Genomic DNA, 18502 nt, shown 5'->3' on the forward strand with positions numbered 1-18502 from the left:
TTTCATAACATACGTTTTTACACACGTCTGGTTTTTACACTGAGCTTTAGACACAGTATGAATTGCATGACCATTTAAAAATAGTTTAAAATGTATTAGTATAGGCTGCAGTTCCCAGTGTAGCCCGCAGAGGCCGCCAGCGCCCCGGCTCGGCTGTCGGAGGCTGGGTCAGAGGTCGGAGTGGAGAGGTCGCTGCTCGGGATTTCACGCTGCTGTCAGTGAGCGACAGGTTTCTGTGGCTGGAGGTGTTGATAGTCAGCCGCCAACGGGGAAAAACGCCGCAAAACAGCCGCGAAACATCGACTGGCCAGCGGGGCTCCCATCCGCCCAGCCACGGGAGAGGCGCAGTGAGGTGAGAGGCCGGACGGCTGGGTTTTTGGGCGCTTTCGAGAGACACATCCCTGGGTGTATGCTCCAGGCCCCGACCTCATCCTGAACAGAGCTGGGTCCCGGAGAGGGAGCGGGAGGCTCGGGAGTGCGGCGAGGGTGTGCGATAGCCCCGCACGGAGGAGCGCGGAGGCCGGCGGCGGTGGCGGCTGTGTGCGGCGGGGCGGCGGGGCGGCGGGTGTCCTGCGTCCGTGTGCGGCGTCGCATGGACACCGCGGCTGTAATAACAGTGCCGACACACAGCGCAGCAGCCGGCCGCAGCTGATAGCACAGCCTTCAAGTTTGTTATGGGTGTAAAGAGTTACTGGGAGCTGTTGATATTGAAACCGGTATCGGGGCTGTGCTGGTCATCCCTCCCACATTAACACCCAGGCGGTGGCAGAAGCTGGAGATCGCCGGTTGTTTCCCCCATGTCGAGGACCCCTGTCCCGGCCCGGCCTGTGCGTCTCTCCGCTGGATTTGTTTACACTGGCATCCACGCCGGCCGTATATAGTGCCCCGCCACCCCCATACGAAAACCTGCTGACTGAAACCCTGCGTTTCCTAATACTGGGGGTGTGGATGGTACTTTTCTGACTTCAAGGGCTGGTTTCACGGACTAGGCATGGACGACTAGTCGTGTTGTTTTAGCGTGAGCAGTCCTAAACTAGTGCGAAGCCAGGCAACAGCATGATAAAGAAATAATACCATAAAAATAGCTGTAAGACTGTAGCCAAGGGTGTCGTGATTTCGTCACGTAGAGGACAGTATCCAGAAGACTGGCTTTCTGGGAGGCGTTGGAGGACAGGCAGAGCTCCAGCATTGCAGGCTGTTGCATCACTCCGCTGTCAGCTCTGTGCGGGAGTGAGAGGGGCAGGGTGCCTGATGTGCTGGGGTGGGGAGTGTGATCTGTGCGGGAGTGAGAGGGCAGGGTGTCTGATGTGCTGGGGTGGGGAGAGTGATCTGTGCGGGAGTGAGAGGGGCTGGGGTGGGGAGAGTGATCTGTGCGGGAGTGAGAGGGGCAGGGTGTCTGATGTGCTGGGGTGGGGAGAGTGATCTGTGCGGGAGTGAGAGGGGCAGGGTGCCTGATGTGCTGGGGTGGGGAGTGTGATCTGTGCGGGAGTGAGAGGGCAGGGTGTCTGATGTGCTGGGGTGGGGAGAGTGATCTGTGCGGGAGTGAGAGGGGCTGGGGTGGGGAGAGTGATCTGTGCGGGAGTGAGAGGGGCAGGGTGTCTGATGTGCTGGGGTGGGGAGAGTGATCTGTGCGGGAGTGAGAGGGGCTGGGGTGGGGAGAGTGATCTGTGCGGGAGTGAGAGGGGCAGGGTGCCTGATGTGCTGGGGTGGGGAGTGTGATCTGTGCGGGAGTGAGAGGGCAGGGTGTCTGATGTGCTGGGGTGGGGAGAGTGATCTGTGCGGGAGTGAGAGGGGCTGGGGTGGGGAGAGTGATCTGTGCGGGAGTGAGAGGGGCAGGGTGTCTGATGTGCTGGGGTGGGGAGAGTGATCTGTGCGGGAGTGAGAGGGGCTGGGGTGGGGAGAGTGATCTGTGCGGGAGTGAGAGGGGCAGGGTGCCTGATGTGCTGGGGTGGGGAGAGTGATCTGTGCGGGAGGGAGGGAGTGTGATCTGTGCTGTGCTGTGCTGAAGTGAGGGAGGCAGGGGGTCTGTGTTGGGGTGAGACAGTGAGAGTAAGGGGTATATGTTGGAGTGAGAGAGGCAGGCGCTGCTCTCTGTTCGGTCACTCCAGGTCTTACTGGCTCTCCTCGGCCTGTCAGAGGACACTGAAAGAGCAGCCTGTGGCAGACCTTGGACACAGTAGAGTAGGACAGACGGACAGGGTGGTGGTCCAGCAGACAAACTCGGTGACAGGCTAACGGTCATTAAAGAAGACAAATAGGCAGGCAGACAGCCAGAGGGGCAGGCGCAGGCTGGTGCTCTGTGTGCACAGTTATTGAGACACTGGTGCAGAGAGACTCTGCCTGCGCTCCGGCTGTCAATGCTGCCGTGGGAGAGGACGGGCGTCCCGGCTGTGATTGAGCCCTGGGGTCTGCAGGACAATCTGGGGTAAAGTGGTGGGGTCGCCTTGTGACTTGGTGACAGAAAGGCCTAGTCTTTGCATGACTGGCAATGTCATGGGAAGAAAAATTGAGTTAGTTTTTCCCTGTTTTTCTTTTTCAGTGAAGTAGAAGTGATCTCTGAGTGTGGGGTAGCAGTCTGTGTGTGGGAGTGTGAATGCTAGTGAGGGTCACAGCTGTGTGGGTGCGAGGACTAGAGAGGCAGGCAGCTGTGAGGGGAGCTGCTCTACAGTCAGCAGGGGGTTCGCCAGGGCTGGGCGGTGTACAGGAGTTTTAGTATTTCACGTTTGGCGTGTCTGTGTGGGGGAGTTGACTGTGTGTGTGTTTTGCACACAACAGGGCATCGTAAACCTGCTGCTCTGGTATTGTGTTAAAATCTGTTCCTACTGGCTTGAAGTGGAAAATAAGGGTTGGTGTATCCACTCCACTCCAGTTCAGTACAGTGCGGATCATTATAGGTGGATCCTAGTGAGATGCGAGGCTGGCGTCCCCTCATGGTGCCTCAGGGTCAGACTGATCTGCTTTCGCAATGGCCTGCGCTCTTTTGGTTTTTGTTTATGTTCCAGCTATGTTTTCTCTTAACTGACAGACTACTAAATATTGCACCATCCTTTCCAAACATCATGTCCCCTGCAGGTGTGCAGGGGGCAAGGCTGAGAGGGGGCAGGGTTGGGTTGATGCACAGTATTGAGTTGTTTATAGTAAGGAGTGAGTTGGTGGTGGAAAAGTAGTGTGAGTAGCAACATGGGTGTACAGTGAGATTAGTGTTGGTGTGAGTAACAGTGTAGGTGTACAGTGAGGTGAGTGAGTAACAGGGTGGGTGTACAGTGAGATTAGTGTTGGTGTGAGTAACAGTGTAGGTGTACAGTGAGGTGAGTGAGTAACAGGGTGGGTGTACAGTGAGATTAGTGTTGGTGTGAGTAACAGTGTAGGTGTACAGTGAGGTGAGTGAGTAACAGGGTGGGTGTACAGTGAGATTAGTGTTGGTGTGAGTAACAGTGTAGGTGTACAGTGAGGTGAGTGTGAGTAACAGGGTGGGTGTACAGTGAGATTAGTGTTGGTGTGAGTAACAGTGTAGGTGTACAGTGAGGTGAGTGAGTAACAGGGTGGGTGTACAGTGAGATTAGTGTTGGTGTGAGTAACAGTGTAGGTGTACAGTGAGTGTGAGTAACAGGGTGGGTGTACAGTGAGATTAGTGTTGGTGTGAGTAACAGTGTAGGTGTACAGTGAGGTGAGTGTGAGTAACAGGGTGGGTGTACAGTGAGGTGAGTGTGAGTAACAGGGTGGGTGTACAGTGAGATTAGTGTTGGTGTGAGTAACAGTGTAGGTGTACAGTGAGGTGAGTGAGTAACAGGGTGGGTGTACAGTGAGATTAGTGTTGGTGTTAGTAACAGTGTAGGTGTACAGTGAGGTGAGTGTGAGTAACAGGGTGGGTGTACAGTGAGATTAGTGTTGCAGTGTGAGTAACAGGGTGGGTGTACAGTGAGGTGAGTGTGAGTAACGGTGGGTGTACAGTGAGATTAGTGTTGGTGTGAGTAACAGTGTAGGTGTACAGTGAGGTGAGTGTGAGTAACAGGGTGGGTGTACAGTGAGATTAGTGTTGCAGTGTGAGTAACAGGGTGGGTGTACAGTGAGATTAGTGTTGCAGTGTTAGTAACAGGGTGGGTGTACAGTGAGATTAGTGTTGGTGTGAGTAACAGGGTGGGTGTACAGTGAGATTAGTGTTGGTGTGAGTAACAGGGTGGGTGTACAGTGAGATTAGTGTTGGTGTGAGTAACAGGGTGGGTGTACAGTGAGATTAGTGTTGGTGTGAGTAACAGGGTGGGTGTACAGTGAGATTAGTGTTGGTGTGAGTAACAGGGTGGGTGTACAGTGAGATTAGTGTTGGTGTGAGTAACAGGGTGGGTGTACAGTGAGATTAGTGTTGGTGTGAGTAACAGGGTGGGTGTACAGTGAGATTAGTGTTGGTGTGAGTAACAGGGTGGGTGTACAGTGAGATTAGTGTTGCAGTGTGAGTGAGCCGCCCCCTCAATCCCGTGTGGAATGTAGTGCCCCTGTGGCGTAAACAGGGCAGGGAGAGAGTCGGGGCACAGCGGGGCTCGCCCTCGCAACAATGGAGCCCTGTCTGCAGCTCTGCACAAAAGACAGAATCAAACCACAGTTCTCTGAGGGATTTTAAAATATGTTATAAGCCTCTTTCTGTGAGAACAACTCTGTTGTCTGCAGCAGGGCTGGGAGCAAGAAGTCCACACTGCCAGCCCTGCCCTGTGATTGTCCCCTCTTTACAGAGGGGTGCCAGTGTGTTTTAGACAGCCAGACTCCCTCTGTCCCTCTGAGCCTGTGTCTGTCCATAGCCGTTCACACAGTTTATCTGAGAGTATATACTTGGTATATGTGGAGGTCTGTCTTTACACCAGTTACACCAGTGCTCAGGAGTGCCAGCTCTGCGGTTTCAGCAGTGCGGCAGTGATGGGATTGGGTGGCACAGAGTTAAGAGACTCCTAATGAACCAGACTGGCATGCCTTGATATTGGATAATGCCATGGAAATGTGTACATCCCTGCTAAAATGTCAAAATCTCGAATTGCTTTGGCCAGTGGGTGGTTTTGCTGCTCTAATATGATTTTCATGGAATGGAGTGAGGGAAATCATGTTTTGTGTTTTAAAAATGTTCACGGCTTATATTTGAGTGCCATAATCAGAAGAAAAGCAATAAACCTTAGCAGTGCTGTATTGTGAATGCAAAGTGCAGCAAATAATAGATATGCCAGGAAGTATTTCAGAATAAATAGTTGATGTGGATGTCCAGTATGAAACATGCACATCTAACAGCTGCCTAATGAGTAACGTTACGTGTTGGACAGTCTTCCAAATGAACATGGTGAGGCATGCTGCTGTGATTTCGTTTTTTGCGAAGAGAAGGAAAACCCTCCTGGGGGTCCCATACGACAGGGGAATGGCCCGGTGACAATCTCTTGGCAGTTTTCCCTCCTGTTTGATATGATCAAACAGACATGGTTAATTATTAAAGTAAAAGTGTTGTCAGGGCTTCCAGTGGAATATTTGGTTACCCTTCCAGCTCTCTATAGGTTAGGAAGCTGGTTGCACAAGTGGTTTATCTTTATCATAGGTGAAATATTTAACCTGCCAGAGAGAGAGATTCTACTGGCTGATGCTCAGTTTAGGAGTAGATCTTTCCTCTTTCCTCCTCCCATCATCATCTTCTCCTCTCACTGGGTGTTGTAGAGACTCTTTGCTGGAGTTGAGTGTGGAGGTATCTTCTCCATGATTTTTAAAAGCAATGGAAGCAAATGAACATATTTATTAAGTAACCTAGTTTTAATGAAATGTTTGAATTATACACTAAAAACAGAAAGGAATACACATACCAGTAAGCACCTGTACCTGTAAGCCGAATTTTAAATCAAAACACGACTGTCATAACGATGAAATGTACCGGTCTAGCAAGGACAGATGCACCACTATGAACCTGAATGTGGTATATCTACCCAAATCTATATTATTTTACAGCTCATGTGTTGCGTGAATAGACTATTACTTGTGTTGTTGTTGCTCAGTTCGTGCTCGGTGTGCCCAGGTCCCTGGATGCCCGCCGCGCCCCCCCCCCCGGCTCTGCGGCGCTCCCCAATGGCTGTCAGCTGACCCCCAGGATGACCGTGAGCGAGCGCCTGCGCCAGCGCATCTCTGCCGCCTTCTACCGGCACGGGCTGCTGTGCGCCTCCTACCCTGTGCCCATCATCCTCTTCACCGCGCTGTGCATCCTGGCCTGCTGGTGAGTGGGTGGGGGGCCTTGGCGCTTGTCCCTGCGTTCCTCCGTCGGCGAGTCGTCTCTCCACGCCTCTCATCGCATCAGGACAGATGCTGTATAAACAAAGCACAGAGGGCATGCATTTGTTTGCACATTGAAGACAGGGGCTGCCATTGTGTTCAGTTAATTTCAGAGACTGGGAGGATGAAACTGGTTTTAGCCGCTCAAGACTTTCAGTAAAGATGTAAGAGATCATATATCTTATACATTATTAAATGACCTAATTAAGTGCTTGGTTCATGTTCGGTGCAGCGCCAAACAACAGGATGATATGAGAGGAGAGGAGATGGCTGTGCGGTCCTACAGCTCAGTGCCCCAGTTCCCTCTCCACGCACCTCGCGCCCAGTCCTGTACACTCCAGCTCCCCCCCGCAGTGGCATCATGCTATAGTCAGCCCTGCTGGTGTATCACAATGCAGATGTGTTGTGTGATGAGAGGAACCCAGGAATTCTTGATTGCTCAGAAATAGTGTGGCTAGATTAGATATTGTTACAAATACGAATATTAAAACACACACTGAAACGCAGTAAACTGGAATGGTGGTAGAGAGAGAGTCTTCATCTCTTCCGTCCCTCCCTCTCCTCTCTCTGTAGTTATCCCCTGCTGAAGCTGCCTCTGCCTGGCACGGGGCCTGAGGAGTTCACCACTGGGCTACGAGACTACGCCCCCCCGCCTCCCGAGCCGCAGGGGGACCCTGGGGACCGGCCCGACTGGGTAAGACCTTTCACCTCCTCTGTCTCTCTGTGGCGCACATACAAATAAAAAACGGAATGAGCTACTTAGGAAATGTTGGGAATATTAGCAGCTGTAAAAATTGTGTGTAAAATTCATGGGTCTTTCTGTCTCCCCGCTCTCCTGTGCTGTGCAGTACCGCGGCCCCCCCGTGGCCTATATCCAGCAGGTGCTGGTGAAGGCGGCCGTGTCCCCGTGGGACAACCGGCTGGTTCCGGTTGACGCCTTCCGGTCTCCCCTGGGCCGAGTCTTCTCTCTGGTGGAGGAGATTCGCAACCATGTGCACAAAGACAGGTACCCAATAACACTGCATAGATGTGCACCAGAAACACAGCTCAGACGGGTACCCTGCATCCCTGATGTAACCCAGAGCAGACCCAGCTCCACTAACTCTCTCTCTCCCCCTCCCTGTGTCTCAGTTCTGGTGTCCACAGCCTGGAGGAGCTGTGTCTCCAGGTGACAGACCTGCTGCCAGGGTTACGGCGGATGCAGGCGGTGTTGCCAGAACACGGCTGCCTGCTCGTCTCCCCTGGCAACTACTGGCAGAACCAGCGTGAGCGCTTTGACTCGGACCCGGACATCCTGCGCACTGTGCACCAGCACGAGCCCAAGGGGCTGCACACATCGGCCACCCTGAGAGGTACAGTATGTGCGATGTGCGGTGGCTGTGTGTGAGTGGAACAGTTTGTCCGGTACACGTCTGAGTGCCCGTGTGTTCACGCTGCGTTTCAGACCTGCTGTTCGGCGTGCCGGGAAAGCACACGGGGGTTAGTCTGTACAGCAGGAAGCATGTGGTGACGTACACCATCACCGTGGTGCTGCAGAGCTACGATGCCAGGTCAGCACCCTCGCCGAGCCGCCCTTCTCTGTCGCCGAGCCGCGCTTATTCCTCTGACGCCCAGGGAACCGAGCCGTGTCTGTGCCTCCCTGCAGGTTCGTGGGCAGCCTGCGCTCGCGGCTCAGGCAGCTGCACCCCAGTGCCAACTGCAGCGTGCGGGAGGACCACATGGTGCATGTGCACTTCAAGGAGGAGATTGGCATCGCGGAGCTCATCCCCCTGGTCACCACCTACATCATCCTCTTCGCCTACATCTACTTCTCCACCAGTACGCCACCGCCCCGCTCTCGCTCCGCCGGCATCTGACTGCCTCTCACTCTCTCCCTGCCGACGTGACGTGTACTCGTCACTCCGTCCTACACTCAGTGTCTCAGGCTGTCGCTGTGCCGTGTGTTGACCCTGTGCTGTGTTGTCCCCCCAGGGAAGATCGACATGGTGAAGTCGAAGTGGGGCCTGGCCCTGGCGGCCGTGGTGACGGTGCTCAGCTCCCTGCTGATGTCGGTGGGGCTGTGCACACTGTTCGGACTCACACCCACTCTCAATGGGGGGTAAGGCTGGCACCATGAATGGGGTTTCCCTGCCACAGCCACACACTGCCACACTCTGCCACACAGACACTGACACTGAGCTCTGGTGTGATATAGAGTGATCAGCTTCCTGTCAGGTGGATGCTTTATGCTGGACACTGCCCAAATGTTCTTGGTGTCGATGCTCTTTGCCATTAACACTCCACTGCCTGTGCTGTAGTGGTTAATAATCGGTGTGTAGCCGTGCAGTGAGCACACTATGCTGGTTAATGAGTAAATGGGCTATTGACTGTCCTTCCCAATCAGCAGCACCTCTGCAGTTCAGTGTGTCTGTGGCTCTGGAGGGCTGGACCCTCCCACTGCAGCCTGGGCCCCCGGTGCAGCAGGGGGTATTCCCGGGACAATGGTGCGACCGCATCACCCCATCTGACGTGCAGCTGTGATGTCAGTGTGGTCAATAAGCAGGCTGATACACACACTCACTGACTCAAACACAAACGCACTCATCACCCCTTCCCCCAACACACACACACTCACAACATGCAGGCAGAATGACATGCAAACTTGCACACTAAGATATATAAACTTACACTCTACCCCCCCGCTCTCTCTCTCCGTCTCTTTCCGCCCCTCTCTCGGGCAGGGAGATCTTCCCATACCTGGTGGTGGTGATTGGTCTGGAGAACGTGCTGGTCCTCACCAAGTCAGTAGTGTCCACCCCCGTGGACCTGGAGGTCAGACTGCGCATCGCTCAGGGTGAGAGGGAAGCAGAGAGATGGAGGGATCACGGGGGAGAGAGGGAGGCAACAGATGAGAGAAATGGGGAGAGGGAGGTGTGTGTGGGGGAAAAACGGGTAAAAAGGTTCATGACTGACCTCCACCTGCACTCTGCCCCAGGCCTCAGCAATGAGAGCTGGTCCATCATGAAGAACATGGCCACCGAGCTCGGCATCATCCTCATCGGCTACTTCACCCTCGTCCCTGCCATACAGGTACCACTGCTGTGCCCCCCGCGCTACAGGGGACCCACACGGGCGCACACTGCCCTACAGGTGATGTTACTCTCTGTGTCCGTTCTCAGGAGTTCTGTCTGTTTGCCGTGGTGGGCCTGGTCTCGGACTTCTTCCTGCAGATGTTCTTCTTCACCACTGTCCTCTCCATCGACATCCGCCGCATGGAGGTGAGCCATTAAGCCAGGCGCTCCAGGTCAGGTCCATGTTCACGTCAACCTCGGAAACACCGCCTCCCTCTCTCTCTCCTCAGCTCGCTGATCTGAATCGGCGATTGCCCGCAGAGGCTGGTCTGCCCCCCCCGAAGCCCGCCCCCCTGCGCCCACGGGACAGCCCCGCCCCTCCCCGCAGCGAGCGCCCACCCCCACTCCGGCCCTCCACACCCCACACCATCACCCTGCAGCCCGCCCTGCGCTCCCTGCGGCTGCCCAAGCGGCTGCGCGTCGTCTACTTCCTGGCACGGACACGCCTGGCTCAGCGCATCATCATGGTGAGTTTCAGTAACTCAGAGATTCCCGGTGTTTGAGTCTAAGTTCTGCCATGGCCGGTTTTGCCTGTTGTGTGATGGTGGCCTCTGTGTGTCTGGCAGGCCGGCACCGTGATCTGGATCGGCATCCTGGTGTACACCGACCCCGCGGGGCTGCGCACCTACCTGGCCGCTCAGGTGTCGGAGCAGAGCCCCCTGGGTGAGGCTGGCCTGCCCCCCCTGGGCGTGCCCCCGGTCTTCCCCGGAGGCGACCCCACCAGCCCCCTGAATGTCCTGCCCCCTCCCGAACCCGTGCCACTGCCGGAGAACCACTCCCAGGGCCACGGTCTCCCCAGCCACAGCCCTCCCGGTCCCCAGATCAGCTGGGGCCCCGAGGACGAGGAGACCTGGAGACGCCTGTCTTTCCGCCACTGGCCCTCTCTGTTCAGCTACTACAACATTACTCTAGCCAAGAGGTGGGTGTAGATGTCGTCCACAACCCATTGGTGTGTGTGTTGTTCAGAAACTATATTGTAACAGTAGATTTGATGTATGTGTGAGCATATATTATATAGTAACCCTTAAAGATGCTTGTCAGTGTGTATTGAGCTGCCCTGACTGTGTGTGGTACATTATACACTCGAGGTCAGTGTATATCTTAACGTTGAGTGAGTGTGTGGATTGTACAGCATCCCTGTGGATTCATTCACGTGCTGTGTGTTCCAGGTACATCAGTATCCTGCCAGTGATCCCAGTGTCTCTGTACCTGAGCGCCCAGGAGGCCCTGGAGACACGGCATCCCCAGGACACACGGCTCCCCCAGACCCCCTTGGCTGGCTCCCCTGGCCCCCCGCCCGTTCCTGCTCAGGCCGACCTCACGCTGTACAAGTCAGTGTCTCCTCTCTGCTGCTCTCACCCCTGACCTCCGTACCCATCTGTGCTCCAGGGCACGGTGTCAGTGCTTTCACAACTGCCTGCATTTAAAGCTGAACTCTGCTCTACTAGCAGGTCTCACTAGAGATAAGCGCACTGATAGCGGAGGGAGGCGTAGCGTCTCTGCCACACAGCTGATTAACACAATCCACACGCGGGCCCCTTCTCCAGCAGTGACGGGAGAGGCTCTCTCCGTCTCTGGGTGTTCGTGACAGCGGGGGACAGGAGGGAGGCGTCTGTGTTTAGAGTCCCCAAACCTGCTGGATGAGTCTGCGGTCTCCCAGGCTGCTCTTGTCTGTTCAAGAGTCCCACCACAAAGCATGCAGTCTAACCTGCCCTGCAGCGCTTTAGCAATGATGTCATTTTCCTTCCTGGAAGATAAAGTGTCTTGGGTCTGGACGCCTTTCAGTCATTATCACAGGGGAGTTCTTATCTTGCCTTCTCTCGATCTGTCCGCTTTAAAGGTTGCACCCGTACTATTGGCAAATATTTACAACCCCTCCAGCTCCGCCTCCCGAGAGCTCATTGGATACTCCGCTTCTCGTAAGATGAGCTGCTCAGTGATGTCATAGTAGGTGGGCGGGCCCAGGGACATCTTAGGGGTGTGTTATCAGTCTCCTCATACAGTGCCTGCCAGGCCTCGGTCAGGATCAGGGTTACATGTTTTTCTGGTAATTTTTTTTAAATAAGTAAATTAACACATACATTCATTCATGAAACAAAGCCCTACACTGTCTGTGGGGAAAAAACACTAAAGCTTGCAAGGGGGAGCCCCTGCCTCGTCCTGTCTCTGCCTGAACCCCTCTTCTCCTCTCTTCCTCTCTCTCTCTCTCAGGGTGGCGGCCCTGGGCCTGGCTGCCGGGGTGCTGCTGGTGCTGCTGCTGTTCTGTCTGTACCGGGTCCTCTGCCCCAGGAACTACGGCCAGAACGGAGTTTCAGTCGGCCGCCGCCGCCGCGGAGACTTGCCCTGCGACGACTACGGCTACTCCCCGCCCGTCAGCGAGATCTCGCCGCTGTTGCTGCGCGGGCACAACATGGTATGGCTCCCTCACCCCACAAGCATCCACACCAGTACAGCCCACTGGCGCATAGGCGATACCAGTTTGGCCAAATCATTTACAGCCCATCCCAGTGAACGGAACAGTGTAACGTGTAGAACAAGAATACATTTCAGGATATTTACAAACGAACAGAACAAACCGAGCAATCTGACACCGGTCTGTCTGTGTGTCACTCTGCAGGATATCGAGTGTCTGGCAAGTGATGGGATGCTGCTGGCCAGTTGCTGCCTGGCAGGACAGATCCGCGTGTGGGACGCCCAGACTGGAGACTGCCTGACAGTCATCCCCAACCAGGGGTAACACCCACACTCCCACTCCCACCCACATTGTCTGCACTCGAATGTACAGTGCCATACAAGCACTGACACATCGGTACACGAAGACACACACACACAGCCTTAATCACTCAGTATTGGACTCCCATGAGTAAGAGCTGGCACAGTTACGGCCCTCACCCTCTCCTGCCCTCTCTCTCCCTCTGTCTCAGGCTACACAGGAGCAGCAGTGGTGTGTGGGAGCAGAGAGATGCTTGGGATGGAGGGGGTGCTTCTGAGCCGGAGAGCGTAGGGGGGATGGAGGGCCTGGAAACTGGGGCAGGCCTGCTGGTGCCAGGCGGGGCAGGGTACCCTCTCAGGAGGAGAGTAACCCCCTCACGCCCCGCTATGTTTGGGGATCAGCCTGACCTCACCCCCCTCATTGACACCAACTTCTCGGAGCAGCCGCCCCCCACGTGCCCCACCCAGCCAGGGGCGTTTGATTTCAGGGGGCTAGTGCAGCGTGCCTACCAGGAGCACGAGGCCTCGGCCGGCCTGCCAGGGTACCCCCCCTCCCCTCCCCCTCCACCCCAGCGGCGCGGCAGCCTGGGTGACCAGCCCCTGCCCCCCCAGGAGCGCCCTCCCCCCAGCCCCCCAGACTGGGACAGCGCGGTGTGGGCTCTGGAGCTCCGGGGAAACCTCATAGCTGCGGGCAGGAGCAGCGGCAAACTGGAGGTGAGAGAGAGAGAGAGAGAGAGAATCGGTGTGCAACACAGTGTCAGAGAGGATGCAGGTTTGACACTGCGGCAGTCTGGAATAGTGTGTGATGGAGAATCACGTTCCCGCTTCACTAACCATGAACATTTCTGAGGGATTTGTATTGAGATTCAGTATATAACATTGCGTATATGCAAAGAGACTAAACTGAAGTATAAGAACTTCAGGAACCTAAAGGGGAAGATTAAAGGGAAAATAGTTACAGTGCACTTCCCAGTTTGAGACGCTGAGTGTCGGTGTGTAACTGAGAGGCGCTGAGTGTCGGTGTGTAACTGGGTTTCCTGCAGCTGTGGGATGCGGTGGAAGGGGTCCTGCGCAGCAGCAATGAGGACGCGTCATCTGGGATCACAGCGCTGGCCTTCCTCAACAACCGGTAATACCTCACCGCACGCACACACTCCACCCAAACGCAGCACACACGCACGCACGCACACACACCAACACTCCTGCAGAATATGCACAAGTGTTGGTCAGCATGTTTCTTTCAGGGCATAATAAGCACTATGCTGAGCTGCTTATGTCCTAGGAATGAAATGTTAGTGAGTGGCGGGTTGACGCTGTATGACGCGGCTGTGCTCTTGTGTTGCAGTATCGTGGCGGCTCGACTGAACGGCTCCCTGGACTTCTTCACCGTCGACATCAACAAGCCGCTGGGTCTACTGCAGTACAGGGGTGAGCCTGACTGTGTACCCTCTTCTGCCCAGCCCCCAGCCCTCCAGCCCCCAGCACCTGCTCAGTCCCACCCTCTGACTCTCTCTCTCCCCCAGGAACTCCCAGCCGGGGCAGCGTGCCGCCCTCCCCCTGTTACAGCAGCGATGATGTCATCAGCTGTCAGCTGACGCGCTCGGTGCAGTGTGCTCACCAGAAGCCGATCACAGTGCTGAAAGCGGCGGCGGGGCGCGTCGTCACTGGCAGCCAGGACCACACCGTCAGGGTGAGACGCACTGCATCGACACGCAGAAACACAGCGCACACTCGCACACACAATGTACAAACACATGCCGTAACACATAATACTTTTAATATGTTCTTAATGTCTAATGCTCTAAAGTTTAGTGAAGGTCTTGAAGGCCACTGGTACATGATGTTCCTGAATCAATAGTTATTTGAAGACACACGTGTTTTTACTATGTAATTATTTTTACTGTGATCTACACGGAACCCGCGCTGATCACCCGTCTCCCTCTATGTGCAGGTGTACCGCCTGGAGGACTCCTGCTGTCTGTTCACCCTGCAGGGCCACTCGGGGGGAATCACTTCCATCTACATTGACCAGGTAAGGCCGTCCCTGTCCACTGCACACCGAGGCACTGAGACGCGGTCCATACTGCCCCCCTGCACCGCGGTGCCGCCCCCGTCTCAGTGTGCGCTGCCCTGCGTTTCAGACCATGGTTCTCGCCAGCGGGGGCCAGGACGGGGCCATCTGCCTGTGGGACGTCCTGACGGGCAGCCGGGTCAGCCACGTGTACGGACACCGCGGTGATGTCACTTCCCTCGTCTGTACAACTTCCTGCATCATCAGCAGCGGGCTGGACGACCTCATCTGCATCTGGGACCGGAGCACTGGCATCAAACTGTACTCCGTCCAGCAGGTCAGCCCAGTGTGTCCTCAGTGTACTGCACTATACACTCACCTAAAGGATTATTAGGAACACCTGTTCAATTTCTCATTAATGCAATTATCTAACCAACCAATCACATGGCAGTTGCTTCAATGCATTTAGGGGTGTGGTCCTGGTCAACACAATCTCCTGAACTCCAAACTGAATGTCTGAATGGGAAAGAAAGGTGATTTAAGCAATTTTGAGCGTGGCATGGTTGTTGGTGCCAGACGGGCCGGTCTGAGTATTTCACAATCTGCTCAGTTACTGGGATTTTCACGCACAACCATTTCTAGGGTTTACAAAGAATGGTGTGAAAAGGGAAAAACATCCAGTATGCGGCAGTCCTGTGGGCGAAAATGCCTTGTTGATGCTAGAGGTCAGAGGAGAATGGGCCGACTGATTCAAGCCGATAGAAGAGCAACTTTGACTGAAATAACCACTCGTTACAACCGAGGTATGCAGCAAAGCATTTGTGAAGCCACAACACGTACAACCTTGAGGCGGATGGGCTACAACAGCAGAAGACCCCACCGGGTACCACTCATCTCCACTACAAATAGGAAAAAGAGGCTACAATTTGCACAAGCTCACCAAAATTGGACAGTTGAAGACTGGAAAAATGTTGCCTGGTCTGATGAGTCTTGATTTCTGTTGAGACATTCAGATGGTAGAGTCAGAATTTGGCGTAAACAGAATGAGAACATGGATCCATCATGCCTTGTTACCACTGTGCAGGCTGGTGGTGGTGGTGTAATGGTGTGGGGGATGTTTTCTTGGCACACTTTAGGCCCCTTAGTGCCAACTGGGCATCGTTTAAATGCCACGGCCTACCTGAGCATTGTTTCTGACCATGTCCATCCCTTTATGACCACCATGTACCCATCCTCTGATGGCTACTTCCAGCAGGATAATGCACCATGTCACAAAGGTCGAATCATTTCAAATTGGTTTCTTGAACATGACAATGAGTTCACTGTACTAAACTGGCCCCCACAGTCACCAGATCTCAACCCAATGGAGCATCTTTGGGATGTGGTGGAACGGGAGCTTCGTGCCCTGGATGTGCATCCCACAAATCTCCATCAACTGCAAGATGCTATCCTATCAATATGGGCCAACATTTCTAAAGAATGCTTTCAGCACCTTGTTGAATCAATGCCACGTAGAATTAAGGCAGTTCTGAAGGCGAAAGGGGGTCAAACACAGTATTAGTATGGTGTTCCTAATAATCCTTTAGGTGAGTGTATACTCTCTGTACCGCACACACTGACCACATGCTGTAGTAAATACTGTTTTATTGTTTAAAGTATTTTACATTTTCAAATAAAAACATTTCAAATTTTTAATACTTATGATTAGTAACGCATTGTACAGCCTTGGTGCCTGCAGGGAGCTGACTGTCCTCTCTCCGCAGGAGGTGGGGTGTGGGGCCAGCCTTGGCGTGATCTCCGAGAGCCTGCTGGTGACGGGGGGGCAGGGCTGCGTGTCCTTCTGGGACCTGAACTTCGGGGACCTGCTGCAGACCGTGTACCTGGGCCAGAGCAGCGAGGGGCAGGGCGTGCGGCAGCTGCTGGTGCTGGATAACGCCGCCATCGTCTGCGACTTCGGCAGCGAGCTCAGCCTGGTGTACGTGCCCTCTGTGCTGGAGAAGCTGGACTGAGCCTGGACACACCCACGGGCGGCCCGGCACCTCCCCAGCCAGCCCTGCCCTCCAGCTCTGGGATCAGAAGACACAGACGGGACCCACGCCCGACTGCGGATTGACAGTAGCTGCGCGGACGGACTGCAGCTCCGAGACGCCGTATCGAGGGGCTGAGGACGGACCGCCGTGCCAGTGACCGGGCAGCGGGTCTAGGCTATCGCAGGAGTTGCTCCTGAACTTTATTTGTTAACTCACTGCTGTCCTCCTCTCCCCCCCCACCCTGGCCCTGTATCATCAACCACATTCCCTCCCCTCCCCCGTCACCCCTGCCCTGCTCTCAGTCACACTTCCTTTCACTCCCTCCCTCTGCAGAAACCAGAAACCTTCAGTTAACCGCAGGGGACTTTCCTGACAACAGAGCACACAGGCAGTCATTATCTCTCTGTCTGTCCCTCTCCTGTCCCTACGGCCGTGTCCCCAGGGCCCCTCCTGTCCGGCCTCGGGTCGCAGTGTGCCGAGTCCGGTCCGGGAGCAACGGGCTCCCGCTAACACAGACGCCTGCGTGCACTGTGTGAGAGCGCTGTGCCCACGCCAACCCTTGATCTCTCTTTTTTTTTTATATATGCTAAAGTCTTTTATTATTTATTTATTTTAACAGATAATTTAATTTAAATTTTTCTTTTAAGTATACCAGCTCTGCCCTGGGTGTGTGCGTGTAGTGGGCGAGGAGGCTGTAGCGCTGCCCCCTGGTGGGACACGCGTGCTATAGAGAGGTTTAAAGACCCAGCCCAGACCGCACAGCCCGGCACACGGTTCTGTTCCCACCGTCACCAGGTTATAACAAGAGTCTTCACTCCTCGGTCATCAGCTCCAGAGAGCAGCGAGAGTCCGCTCCGGCTGTCTGTCCTGTAGTGCTTGTGGATCGAACGCAGTCCGGGAACCGCAGGAGAGACTGGGGGCTGCAAGGTTAGCCTCCCTCCCTCTCAGAGCCCATGATCCCAATCCTTCCCGCTCCTCTCATTAGCCCCAGCCCCGCGCTGGGTGAATGTACTGCAGCGGGGATACCTGCTGATTCACACAATACCGATCGAGTCCACTAACAACGGTTATAATTTATTAGTTTTTCAGATGTAAATATTAGATGAGATTTAGAAATTGAGAAACTTTTTATTAGAAATGAGATGCGATATTTCTTTTTACTTTATATTTTTCCAGACCGCGGTGTGTCCCAGTGTCGTGGGTTTGGGACGGCTGTGTGTTGTGAAGGAGGCCGAGCGACACCCCCCCCTTCAGAGACACTAGTGTAAATTAGTCTGTTCTGCGGCCCTCCTTGAATCAGGTGTTTAAAGGGATATTTCAGTATTTTGGCATTTTAGCCTGATGTCTTACTCACCCAGTCAAACCTTTTATAATTCTGTGCATCCAGTTTGAAGAAATTTGAATTTGTTGTTTTGTTAGCTTCCAGGACTTGTGCTAAGCTAATGGGTGCAAATCTCTGACCTGTGGGTGAGTAAGACATCGGGCTAAAATGCCAAAATATCCCTTTAATGAATCCTGCTGCACTAACGAACCGGCAGCGATGTTGCTGCTCTGAGGGGAAGTTCAGTGAGAAGCCCCTTTCCTAATACAGATGTATCACAGCACCAGGCCCGTGTCCAGGCCCTTCTGAACCCGCAGTGGCAGCGGTTACTCCTGTCCTCCGACGGTTCGCTCAGCGCTTTACCGTGACCGCTGCCGTGTGCGTGTTCGTACCCCGAGCCTTCAGGCGGCACGTGGGAATGGTGGGTCTGTTTTGTGTGGAAGCTGCAGGCGGAACCATCGCCTCTGTGACCCGCAGACCCCCGCTGGACAGTCCGGCTGAAGCCTCGCTGGGTGTGAACCGCACAGCTCCCCCCTCTCGGGCTGCTCGTCCCGCAGCGCTGTGGAATGTGAAGCGGTGCGCCGGGGCGTGTGGCACAGATCTCCTCTGGGTGTAAATATTGTTGCGTGTGGCTCCGAGGCCTGCTGCCCACACCGGCCACCCCATTACTGTACAGTGTACCCATACTGTAGGTAGAGGATGTACCTAACATTCTGTACTATTTTTAACATTTTAACACAAAGAAACTTTATACTAATTTACAAATAAAAGGCTTTGATACCTCTGCGCTGTGTTGATGTCTTTCATATCCACTAGTCGTCTGCGACGGCTTTGCGTACGGTTTGATTCGAGATCTGTAAGAGTTTTCTGTGAAGTCAACAGCACTGCATTTGAGGGATATTAAATGACAAGTTTTAATACTACACCCCAAATGTTAACCCCCTTCAGAGCAGAGATCATATTATTTAGACTCGAGGACTCGGGGGAGGAAACCTGGCGCTTCCCTGTCAGCCAGCACTGCACCCCCACCGGA

The 18502-nt window shown here is 54.4% G+C and overlaps 1 protein-coding gene across 2 annotated transcripts; it reads left to right on the top strand.

Moving 5' to 3' along the window:
* The first annotated feature begins 183 nt into the window (after positions 1–183).
* Positions 184–18253, top strand: scap (SREBF chaperone). Of its 2 annotated transcripts, none has more exons than XM_066691485.1 (23): positions 184–352; positions 6035–6229; positions 6859–6979; positions 7134–7291; positions 7417–7637; positions 7730–7835; positions 7931–8103; positions 8257–8383; positions 9006–9118; positions 9260–9354; positions 9444–9542; positions 9626–9862; positions 9962–10314; positions 10565–10726; positions 11607–11808; positions 12013–12128; positions 12320–12821; positions 13151–13236; positions 13453–13535; positions 13631–13797; positions 14059–14139; positions 14249–14455; positions 15882–18253. In XM_066691485.1, exons 2-23 carry the CDS (start codon positions 6108–6110, stop codon positions 16125–16127), a joined length of 3777 nt encoding a protein of 1258 aa, XP_066547582.1. In that variant the 5' UTR covers positions 184–352; positions 6035–6107; the 3' UTR covers positions 16128–18253. The 2 variants fall into 2 exon arrangements, with proteins under 2 accessions (XP_066547582.1, XP_066547581.1); XM_066691484.1 differs by having other exon boundaries at positions 233–352; positions 6015–6229.
* The last annotated feature ends 249 nt before the right edge of the window (positions 18254–18502 follow it).

The sequence above is a fragment of the Amia ocellicauda genome, chromosome 18, assembly GCF_036373705.1.
Source record: "Amia ocellicauda isolate fAmiCal2 chromosome 18, fAmiCal2.hap1, whole genome shotgun sequence".
In the NCBI taxonomy this organism is placed as follows: Eukaryota; Metazoa; Chordata; class Actinopteri; order Amiiformes; family Amiidae; genus Amia; species Amia ocellicauda.

What these genes read in the sequence shown, in the direction of transcription:
- scap (XM_066691485.1), top strand. Translation starts at nt 6,108, where the DNA reads ATGACCGTGAGCGAGCGCCTGCGCCAGCGCATCTCTGCCGCCTTCTAC. An exon ending in CTACATCTACTTCTCCACCA is followed by an intron (nt 8,104 to 8,256) that starts GTACGCCACCGC and finishes TTGTCCCCCCAG; the next exon opens with GGAAGATCGACATGGTGAAG. An exon ending in GGAGCAGCGGCAAACTGGAG is followed by an intron (nt 12,822 to 13,150) that starts GTGAGAGAGAGA and finishes GGTTTCCTGCAG; the next exon opens with CTGTGGGATGCGGTGGAAGG.